General features: G+C 41.0%; 1 protein-coding gene across 1 annotated transcript; it reads right to left on the bottom strand.

The window, feature by feature from the left end:
* Window positions 1-11408: 11408 nt before the first annotated feature.
* On the bottom strand, window positions 11409-12122 carry FD1 (ferredoxin 1). Its single transcript, XM_078995876.1, has one exon. The coding sequence runs from the start codon at window positions 12046-12048 to the stop codon at window positions 11581-11583; it is 468 nt and encodes a 155-aa protein (XP_078852002.1). The 5' UTR covers window positions 12049-12122; the 3' UTR covers window positions 11409-11580.
* Between the last annotated feature and the right edge of the window lie 406 nt (window positions 12123-12528).

Below are 12528 nucleotides of genomic sequence, written 5' to 3'. Positions count from 1 at the left end.
AAGTACCTGAAACCAAAACTGAAAACCGTAAGCACGAAGCTTAGTGAGTTCCCCACCCTACCACATACCATGCATAACCACATACTGCATATACTGGGCCACGCCCACTATCTTGGGCCTCGTCCCCTACCTCGGGCCTCGCCCGCAACAACGGCCCCGCCTGGCTTCGAGCCCCGCTCATATACAAATTTGTTTTACTTAGGCCTCGCCTGTCACAGGGCCTCGCCCGCCAACAAATAATAACACATAAACATTTCACAACACATAACTAACACATGCAACTGGTTCTGTCCTAAGGCATCGCCTATCCTGGGCCTCGCTCATGTCCTACTACTGATGAGTCATGGGACCCCGTCCACGGTCCTAATAGTAGTTAGGTACGGGCCTAGCCCACTCTCACTCCTGTTCTAGTTTGGGCCTCACCCCTATTCTGCTACTAATGAGGTATGGAACCCCATCCACACTCTGTTATTGGTGAGATACGGGACCTCGCCCACACTCACCTCCCTACCAGGCACATGCATGTATCACACAGATAACAAGTATAAACTATCATATAAATAATTATTGGGCACCCGCCCGTTATTATTGGACCTCGTCCTGAAAATCATACTAGCATACTGTGCCTAGGGCTAACCCCCGGGTGTTCTACTCGTAACTACATGGGCCGACATTGTGGGCTTAGACCCATTCACACAAAGGGAAACTCACCTGCACTGGCTGAACTTGCTGATGATCTCACTAGCTGCTGTCCGACAACTCACGGAACTCCTGCTCCCCTTGCTCCCCGAACTACCAATATCAATGCAACACTGAGTCTAACTGACCCCCGAAAGACAACCAAGTCAACCCTGGTCCAAGATCAAAGTCCTGGTCAAAGTCAACCTTCCAGGTCAACCCTACTCACCGAGTCCCCCTACTGACTCACCGAGTTCAAAATGATCAGATTCCTTCCATTCGCGACTTGACTCGCCGAGTCAGTCCATGACTCGCCGAGTCTACCGATTTCTGAGTCTTGACCTGTCCAACTCACTGAGTCTCCACCCAACTCAAAGGTTTTGGGGGTTTCGCGACCTGACTCGCTGAGTCCAAGAACAGACTCGCCGAGTACAAGGCAATCTTCATATGACTCGACAAGTTGTTCATCTTACTCGACGAGTTTCTCCACAACTTCATGCTACTCGCCGACTCCACTCAAAGGACTCGCCGAGTCCTTTCAGTTCTCCTTACATGCAGAGGACTTTTGAGTCATGCATGGACTCCAAACTGTAGATCTATCCTTCCCAAGCCTAATCCTTACGTAAAGTTGCAATCTTTACGTGTAGAGAAGGAGATCTAGGCAAAACATGCCAAAAACTAGGGTTTAAGGCCAAGGGGCTTCAAAATCGACTCAATGGCTGATACTTTATGTTTCTCCAGACCATAACACACTTGGATCTGAAGTAGCAACTCCAGATCCGACTTCTAACCCATAAGGGTGGCTAATCATGGCTTAAAAGCCCCAAAACTCACAACCAAAATTAGATCTAAGGGAAGGAAATGACTTAATACCTTCAATACTTCAGAAAGGTTCCACAAACTCCAGATCTGAACCAAATCCTTGAAGATTCACTGATTCCCCTCCTTCTTCTTCCTCCAAATTACCCAAAAATGGCTTGGAAGCTTGAATGCACAACAATGGAGGCTTAGGCTTTGTTTTCTGGACAAGGGAGGCTCTAAGGAACCCTAATGGAGAGAATAAGGAGCTTAAATAGCACCCAAAGTCCCAGACTTAAGGTTTTCCTCGCACAGACCAGACTCGCAGAGTCCACTTGGCCGACTTGCTGAGTTGGCCACTTACACCTTGACCCGGATCCCACTCGGACTCGCCGAGTCCCTCCTTGGACTCGCCGAGTCGACCCTTAAAATCAGGACTTTCTTTCCTTTCATGGCCTTTAAGACTTTGGGTGTTACAAATCTCCCCCACTTAAACTAAACTTCGTCCTCGAAGTTTGCTATGATCCACCGCCTGCGATCTGCCTCCAATACCCCTCCATTCATTCTAACACCAACTACCTAACTTTGCTGGCCTTCCGTTCAGTCATTCAGACTAATGTCAGTCCTTACCGATAATATTCTCGGGTGCATCCTGACCCTGGACATCCTGGAAACACCACTTACTCAACCGACAATCTTTCTGGTATTCTCCGAGTACTGCAACATAGGGGTGAACCCCTTCTTTCCTTGCGCGATTTCCTTATCTTCTCCATGCAACGCTCCATAACCATTTATCTCCTCTGCTACTGTGAAGACCCTGTCTTCACCCAATTCATTACTCCCGCTACTCTGTACGGGTCATCATTGCCAGTATCCACTTGACATTCTTTCTACTATCATTCGGTGTCGAGCACCCCACGATCGACTAACTAAATTCCACTATACTCTGCATTCCCGCACTGCTACTGACTATAAATCCTGTTATTCCTTATCTGGCTTCCGGATGAACTGAGACCATCCTGGTCCCTACCAACCTATTAATATCTGGATTACCGACTCTCACCGATTACTGACCTAGTACAACCACTAGTCGCACCCAACGATATTCGAAGATACTTCCGCCACTTATACTGCTCAATCTATTCTACCATGCTGGCAATACAATTTCCTGGGATCCCCTATCCCCTTATCTAAACACTAAGATCCTTACCAGGTCCCACCTATGCTGCTAAAACTCACGGGCCTCGCCCACGGGTCTCACCCAACCATACTACTGAGCAACCCTGCTCTCAGGGTTCACCTATACTGCTACCCTCATACGGGCCTCGCCCACGGGTCTCACCCGAATATATCCTAGAGCGGCCTCTTCCAAGGTCCCATCTCTCAATGGCTATACAGGAAACTCCTTACCATTCTCATCCATTCCCCATTTCTGATCCCTATCTGAACGCTAGGAGATATGGGCCTCGCCCCGACTCCACCAACGAAGCTACTACGGAATGCTACTGCTGCCCCGTAGTCTGACAAAACTTCCCACCACTGCCTGCTAGCGAATGCTACAGCCGCCCCGTAGTCTTACATCACTTTCCATCACTGACTGCTGCTGAAGAAAGCTGAGGCTCTCCCTCCACTCTTCCATGCTCTACATGCTGCTTCTGCCACAACAATGGAGGCTTAGGCTTCGTTTTCTGAACAAGGGAGGCTCTAAGGAACCCTAATGGAGAGAATAAGGAGCTTAAATAGCGCCCAAAGTCCCAGACTTAAGGTTTTCCTCGCACAGACCAGACTCGCCGAGTCCACTTGGACGACTCGCCGAGTTGGCCACTTACACCTTGACCCGGATCCCGCTCGGACTCGCCGAGTCCCTCCTTGGACTCGCCGAGTCTACCCGTAAAATCAGGACTTTCTTTCCTTTCATGGCCTTTAAGACTTTGGGTGTTACAGACCTCCTCCGCCCCAGAACGTTTCCGCCTTTCTCGGTTTTGGGGTGTGACACATGGCCATAAAGTTGGCACCTTTATGCCATGGGAAACCTCAATGGTTCCAAATCTGAAGTACAACTCCATGTATACACACAAATTCGAGTACATCTTCACTAAAGCTTAAGGTTTCGAGTTAGGGTTTCTCTGGGTTGGGAGGAATGAAGGGGGCTGGTTTGAGGCAGAATAAGTCGTTTAAATGGGTTGCAAACCCTAAATATTAGGGTTTCATCCAGACAGCTTCTACTCGTCGAGTTGGTCCCCCAACTCGTAGAGTAGGTCACTAAACCTCCCAGTCAAAATCGAGTCTACTCGAGGAGTTAGGCTTCCAACTCATCGAGTCCCAAAGCAAAACATTAAATTACTCGAATTCAGATACATACTAGGAACCAGGTGTTACAAATCTCCCCCACTTATTTTAAACTTCGTCCTTGAAGTCTGCTGCTGAATCCCAAAAAAAGCTCGGGGTAGTGCTCCATCATCTCGTCCTCTGACTCCTAAGTCCATTCCAAGCCCTTGTGTTGCCGTCATTGCACCTTCACCAGCTCCACCCTCTTGTTCCTCAGATCCCTCGTCTTCTTGTCGAGGGTAGCTACTGGTCGCTCAATGTAGTTCAGGCTGTCATCCACCTGAATATCCTCCAAATGCACCACTGCTGAATCGTCTACTAGGCATTTCCACAGTTGGGAGACGTGAAAAGTGTTCTGAATTTGACTGAGTTCAGCTAGTAGATCCAGCCTATACGCTACCTTTCCCACCCAGGCTATAATCCTGAAAGGTCCAATCTACCTGGGGCCTAACTTGCCCCGCTTCCTGAACCGAATGACGCCTTTCCATATGCCAATTAAACTAATAACCTACCATATAAACAAACACAACATGCATAATGATCTGTTAGTCTGAAGGGACCACTCACACGCCATCAGTTTATCTGGACCTCTCTCCGAGCCTTCGGCACGTCTGGACCACCTCTCGGGGCCTTCAACCTATCCGGACCGCTTTGTTGGGCCTTCAGACTGACTAGTATGCCCTAACCGGGTATGCAATCTATCCAATCCACCCTGGGTGTCTAGGCCTATAGTACAAAGTAGGACTTGCCTCAACCCATCCCCAAGCCAACAAACATGTGCACATAAATATCATACGCTAGTATGTATATAATAGTCAAACTGATATAACAGATCCCTAATCATAGCAACATCCTACAACCAAGATACCGACCTAACCGGTCAGTAACATATCATTATCCTATATACCAGGATCCTGACCTGACAGGTCACTAAGCATATCACCATTCTAACTACCAGGATGTAAATCAATAAACATATCATGCAAATAACCCGGATACAAATCCGAAAAGGGTCGACATTGGTGGCTTCGACCCTGTTAATATAGTGAGGACAACTCACCTCTTAAGTAGCTTGGAAATGATAGTATCAAACTCCTCTAGATACAACTCCAACTCTAACACCTACATCCACCAATGGTCCACTTCCATAAATTCCCAAATTACCAAAATACCCCTAGAAGTCGAACTAGTCAACCCTTGGTTAATGTCAAAGTCAATGGTAAGGTCAACAGTCCATGTTGACCCAACTCGACGAGTGCAGTTCACTGACTCGTCGAGTCCTTCCAGAACTCGAGAAATCGTGAAAATCCTAATTGACTCGCCAAGTTTCCAGACAACTCGTCGAGTCCATGTGTGTCCCAAAGTCAGGAAAAACCCTAACTAAGTCATCGAGTCCAAATACAACTCTAACTCCAACACATATCTTCCCTTGGTAGAGTTTTCCTACAATAATAACTACCACGCGAGTATTGACCGTCCTCCCTTCAATATACTATATGGGAGAAAGTGCAGGACCCCGATATGCTGGGGTGAGGTTCGACAGAGGGTCATTGGGAGTACCGAAGTGGTACTCAAGATGACAGAGGATCCAACAGGTTTGGAGCAGGCTTCAGACTGCTCAGAGTCATCATAAAAGTTATGCCAACAAGTGTCGTTCGGACCTGGAGTTCTAGGTCGGGGATATGGTTCTCCTGAAGGTGTCACCTTGGAAAGGTGTCATCCGATTTAGGAAGCGAGGCAAGTTGGGCCCTAGGCACATTGTGCCTTTCAGGGTTGCAGGTCGGGTAGGCAAGGTGGCGTATAGGTTGGATCTGCCAGCCGAGCTTAGCCAGATCCACAAAACTTTCCATGTCTCCCAATTGAGGAAGTGCTTGGTAGACGACTCAGCGGTGGTACCTCTAGAGGATATTCAAGTGGATGATAACCTGAACTACATCGAGCGGCCAGTAGTTATCCTCGACAGAAAGTCGAAGGATATAAGGAACAAGAGAGTCAAGCTGGTGAAGGTGCAATGGCAGCACCGCAAGGGCTTAGAATGGACTTAGGAGCTGGAGGACGAGATGAGAGAGCACTACCCCAAGTTATTCCAATATGCAGCAGACTTCGAGGACGAAGTCTAGAATTAGTGGGGGAGATTTGTAACACCCTGATCATGGTATGTATTTTTATATTAAGTTGTTCATTTTTTTTATGGACTCGACGAGTTGGAGGCCCAAACTCGTTGAGTGGAGTGGGAATGGAACGTGGGAATTAAGTTATCTAATCGATAATTCAGAATCCCCGACTTGACAAGTAGAGATGCCAGGGTGAAACCTTACTTTCAACGCTTTTCACCCTATTTAAACACCTTATATGGCTTCCTTTATAGCCTCCAACACCCTCAGACCATCCTCACGAAACCCTAATCGATTTTGAGCGTTCTTGAGCTCTTTGTGCCATTTTATGTGTGTTTTAATCTTGGGAAAAAAGAAGAGGCTTGGGAGATCGAGAGAAGGCAAGTAGATCCAGAAGTTTTGGTACAATTCCAACTTGTTTAAGGTAAAAAGCTTCAACCTTGACCATTTATCTCTTAGATCTCTAGTTAGGGCAAGTTTCTACCTTTTCTAAGCTTTAGTAGAGCAATTTTCGGGTTGTTGTGGTTCTAAGGGGGTATAACCTCATATCTTGAACCATTGAGGGTTCCCATGTCATAAAGGTGCCAACTTTATGGCCATGGGAGTCCCATGCACCTTGTAGACCTCATTTTTGGGTCTTTTAAGCTTGAAAACCCATGCATGAATGTAAAGTTTGTGACTTTATGTGTAATATGGACCCTAGGAGGTTTGATTTATGTTTTGGATGCATTTAGGTTGACTAAAATCGATTGAATAGTTTTGGGCATTGAGGGACTCGACGAGTCGCTCATACGACTCGGTGAGTCAGATCGCATTTTTCCCCAAACCTCGTATGATAACGAGCAATGTGTTGAGTTGAAAGAAGACTCAGCCAGTTGGATTTATTATGGACCTAAAGATCATGGAACTCAGCGAGTTCAAGAACAAACTCGACAAGTTCAAGACTAAGTCCTAACTGCATGAAGAAGAACTCGACGAGTTCATGGAGAACTCGGCGGGTACAGGACTAGACGTGTCAACTTGCATGAATCAAGACTCGATGAGTTCATGGATGAACTTGACGAGTCAGTTGTAGAAGGTCCCGATTCTGTACGAAGGAGAACTCTGTGCGTCCTTGAAGGAATTAGCGAGTAGGGTCGAGGATTTTAGCATTCTAAGTATTATGGAACTCAACAAGTTTATGGATAAACTCAGCGAGTTGACTCAGCCAAATGTTGACCTTGACCAAACGTTGGCTTTGACCAAGGTGCTGACATTGACTTTGACTTTGACCTGAGTTGACCCTTGAAAGTGGTTAAGAGTGTGAAATGGTAATTAAGGAAGATTGTTATGTGTAGGAGTTGAGAGGAGTTGATCCCGACATCGAGGACAGTTCAGACACTTCACGACATTGAGGTGAGTTACCTTCCAGTAAAAGTGGGTCGAAGGCACCAATGCCATCCCACTGGTAGTTGATTCTAGTTAAGATGATTGTGTTTATGATAATTGTCTGGTTTTCCACTACCTGTTATGTTTTATGTGCTAGAATGATATGATGTTATGTGATAGTGGAAGTAAGGGGAAAAGTCCCCATATCCGATCGATAGGACCAACGGGTAGGTCGGGAACCACGGTATGCGTGATAGCATGACCATGTTATGATTTTATGTGGTAGTAGTGGGGGTAAAACAGTCCCCATAACCAATTGAGATAAACCGGAGGGGTAGGTCAGACAACCCTGTAGGTCTGATAGGTGTAGGTTAGGAACCTTGGTATTCCTAGAAGGGGTAGGTTGAGCACCCCGGTATGCTCAGCAGGGTAGGTCGGGCACCCATATATGCATGAACATATGTGTTATGTATGGTATGTGGTATGATGGGGGAACTCAATAAGTTTCGTGCTTACAGTTTTCAATTTTGTTTTAGGTACCTTTTCAGCGAAGGGGAAGGAGCTGGCGAGGTAGCTGCACATCACACAAACATGATTTCCGCACTATGCCATTCTTGGGAATTGTACTATGATATTTTTACTATTTTTAGATATGGTTTTGAGACATGTAATTGTGGTTTGATGAAATGATATGGCTTGATGTCGTTTTCTTATAAATGTTTTCTAAATCGTTATATCAAAAATGAAATTTTTGGTCTCGAAAATTTGGGATGTTACAAGTAAAGGCAGTATTCGGAGCCATGATTCATCCAACTATCATTTCAGACAATGAGCTGACTTTCCTCACTGTACTTGCGGGTCGAAGGCACCAATGACGACCCAGTAGATTATGTATCATGGTTTAGGATGTTGTTATGTTGTAGTGATCTGTTAAGATCTGCATGTTTATCTATTTGTTGTTATCTGTTTGTTTGTTGCATATGTCGACATTATGCGGTTAGGTTGAGGCAATATTGCTCTGTACGGAAGCCAACAAACCTGAGAGCAATCTAGACATCAGTTGTAGGCCAGAAAGGGATAGCCAATCTTATGTTGTGGGCTCGGGAGCAATCCAGAAATGAGTTGTGGGCCTGAAGGGCAAGTCAGACTCATATTGTGGGCTCATGGATAATCCAGTTCGATGACTGTGGACCATGCGATTATATGTTGTATGGTGATATTTTGGGAAACTCACTAAGCTTTGGCTTCTGGTTTATGTGTTATGTTTCGGGTACTTCTAATGATGGGGCAATGCGAATGTTTGATCGTACACATCATTCAGTGATATATTTTGGAGATTTTATGATGCACTGATTTTAGGATATTTATATTTGTTACTTGGTTTCTTATGAATTTGGTTTTGATTGAAACAATGATTACAATTTATCAAGTGAAATCTCATTGGTGTCCCTAAATTATTGTTTATACAAATGTTTTCAAATGATTTGATGTCAATAATTTTATAGTTGTGGTTAACTTTTGAAACCGAATTATCAAGGGTTTTATGCAAAATCAGAAGTAACAAACATTTGAGTTGAGTTTAAAAAAAAGTTAAAAATAATCAATTTTCTTCAAGAACATAGGAGTTTGCGACGTTTTTTACAGCTAAAAAAGAACTATAGGGAAAAAAAATGACAGAATACACAAACTGAGAGCATTGGTTTGGGGATATGGAAGGAAAGAAAGAAGGACTTGGTAGAGAGAAATTTATCTTCGAGAAGAAAGTGTAGATGAGCAATAGCAATTGCATGCCGATCTTCTTCCGTTTCGTTGTTATATTCTTGAGATCTTCAAGACAAATTGGAGAATATTGTTATTGTTACCGATCCTTCACAACTTTCTGGTGGACCGAATCAAGAGATTTTAAAGGACCGAGTCTAACGTTTTAGAAGGGAAAATAAACATGCTAATTAAGGATTGAGGACCGATCTAACTTTGTACCAAATTAAAAAGTAAATCAAACACGCCTTAAATAGGAATGATCCATTAGGTTATTAATTTAGTTGGGATATGCTCATTAGACATATGGAATTCTTTATTTAGAGTTTTGATTTTTAGTCAAAGTCAATAAATAAACTAATATATATATATATATATATATATATATATATATATATATATATATATATATATATATATATATTATTTTTTCTTCCTGCTTATCTTTCTATCCATGTAAAATGATATTTATTATATTTGGATAAGATTAATGATATTTTAATATATTTATCATCATTTTAAATGGGTAGGAAGATATGTAGGAAGGAAAGTAGAAGGATATTTAATCTCTCTCTCTCTCTCTCTCTATATATATATATATATATATATATATATATATATATATATATATATATATATATATATATATATATATATATATATATATATATATATATATATTTGTATGGTTATGTTTTTAAGGTTAGTTTCTAACATAAAACCGCTCCAAATCAACTAGGATTGGTTTTTGCAAAATTAAAATATCATATTGTCGGTTTTGGTTTCTCGGTTTGGATTGTAATGGTTTTTTTGGATTTTTTTATTCAGTTATGTTTTTGCTCATCCCTACAAAAATCCGTTATGCATTATTTTTGGTATATAGTTTTAAGTATGTTGTATGGCTTCGAGAGTCCAAATCTACAAAGGCGAAGACTTCTTCATCAAGCTCTACGGGTTCGAAAATATGGATATATGTTGTATGACTTCTCTTATGGTTGGTTTTGGTTACCTCCAATGTGAAGTTTCGATTTATATATGTATAGTTGGACCTAAGAGCATATATAATGTATAGTTTAATGGGAGAGTTGAATAAGGTGACATGCCTAATTAACATTCAATAGATTAAACTCTATCATTGTAAGATGTTATGTTGTCATTCAATGGATATGAAGTTCAATAGTCATTGAACTCTTCAATGAGAAAAATGAAACTTTTAACTATTAAATATATAATGCATTGAACTCAATATTAATGTAAAATTGTATACTAAATAAAATAATGATGTATCAATCTATTAAACTCTAATAAATTTAATGCATTAAACTCTAATAAATTTAATGTATTATGGATGCCCTAATATGAGTGTTGTACATGTTATAATTACAAATAATATACTCTGTTATATATTTTAACTAGGTGTGAGACCCATGTATTACATGAGTTTAATTAAAAAAAATATAAAATTTTAACAATTTGAAAATTTTGAATTTATAAGAAAAATGAGAAAAATTTGAATTATTAAAATTAATAAGGCTTTAATGTATTGAATACATTACATATATAAATTTTTTTTAATAAATACTTTATATATATATATATATATATATATATATATATATATATATATATATATATATATATATATATATATATATATATATATTACCTTATACATTAAATGTGGAATTTCAATTTAATAAAATAAAAAATACAATATGATAAGTGGAAAATAGAAATTTTAAAAATTCTAGAAAATACCATGTATCCAAATGAATGAGAAGAGGATATGTAGCAAAAAAAACCTTGATCTATTATAGGAGATCAGTATGGTAATTAAATGTTGGGTGTGTCCTCTACCAAACTAACCGTTTATTAAAATCATCTACCAGTATTAAACTTGTTTGGTATGGAAGCACGGAAGGTACCTGTATTCCTCATAAAAATAGATGCAATTCCATTAATAAAATGTTGAACAATATTATTGTGTATAACATATATAAAATTAAAAATACTCAATTATGTATATAAAAAAAGAACAAATATGTTTAGTTTCATTAACCACTTTCTAAAATATAGTAAAATATTAACATAACCATTTTTGCATACGACATCACGGTTTCACCATTTTGAATTAGTGGGTGGCTATTTTTGTTATTATGCTAATTTTTTGCTATTTTTTAAAAAGTAATTAATAAGCTTACCATTTTTCTTCTTGTTTCTATAGCCGCTGCTTTTAACAGAAGATACGTGCATAATCGTGGATCATAGATAGTCCGAACCTCCTAGTCTCTAAATTATTCTTTATCATGATAATAATAATAAAAAAATTCTTAATATTTAGTACACATTCAAGGCACTAGATAGTTCCTGTAACCAGCGATTCTATATAAGATTAAAATACAACAAAAGTTATATAAAATATAACAAAATTTGACATTTTATCGAAGTTTACTTAAATTTAAAGACATAACATCTTCTTTTTGAAACACATCCACCACTTCCAAATTTATTAATCAAAACAAATCATATAAAAAAATTATCCAGTGAGCTCCTCCTCCTTGTGGGTCTCGATGGTGACGTCAGAGGTCGGATAAGCCACACAGGTGAGCACCCACCCTTCCTCCAACTGGTCGTCGTCGAGGAAGCTGCCGTCTGACTGGTCCAGGCTGCCGGAGACCACTTTCCCGGCGCAGGATGAGCAAGACCCAGCCCTGCATGAGTATGGCAGATCGATACCGACTTCCTCCATGGCGTGGTCAAGGATGTACACGTCATCAGGGCACTCGAACTCCTGGGTTCCTTCCGGGGTCACGAGGGTGACCTTGTATGTGGCCATCATGGTAACTCCGCCGCGGTTACGGATGCCGGTGTTGGATTTGAGTCCGAAGAGGGCTGCTGTTTTGTTGGAGGTGGAGAGAGAACGGATGGCGGTGGTGGGCTGTTGGCGGCGGAGGAAGGATGTGCTGGCCATGGTGCCGGTAAGAGACGCGGTTGCTGCTGCCATTGTGGTGGTGGTTGTGGTCAGAGAGACAGAGGGAGAGATGGAAGGGAGTAGAAGTAGTGAGAATGAGGATAGCAAGGAGGGCTTGTGGAAATAGTGTGTCTTGAGGATGAGATATCTGCCACGTGTCAGATTTTTGTGGTGTGCTTTATCATGTTATCACCATACGTCTATTTTTCACCAAGTTTCAATTTGTTTATTAGTATTATTTTAATAGTAAACATGATCTTGGATGGACTTTTCTATATGTGCTTGTGGCCTTTCATTTTATAAGCATAAACCATACAATATAACTTATTTTTAGGACGAATTGTCTAAAAAGTATTATAATTTAATAATTTGTGAATTTAATTTCGCCAATGAAACCACTTCATTTTTATAAATTTTCTTTTTCGGCCACTTTAAGATGCTATAAGATGTCGCATGTTAAAGTTTAAGATAATAACTCAAAAAATATATATATATTCCTTCATTTTTATATAT

Source organism: Lactuca saligna, chromosome 5 (genome assembly GCF_052625555.1).
Source record: "Lactuca saligna cultivar CGN05327 chromosome 5, ASM5262555v1, whole genome shotgun sequence".
NCBI classification, from domain to species: Eukaryota; Viridiplantae; Streptophyta; class Magnoliopsida; order Asterales; family Asteraceae; genus Lactuca; species Lactuca saligna.
This window is presented reverse-complemented; position numbering and strand designations above follow the sequence as displayed.

Excerpts from the sequence above, each read along its gene's own strand:
- FD1 (XM_078995876.1), bottom strand. The coding sequence starts at position 12,048 with ATGGCAGCAGCAACCGCGTCTCTTACCGGCACCATGGCCAGCACATCC.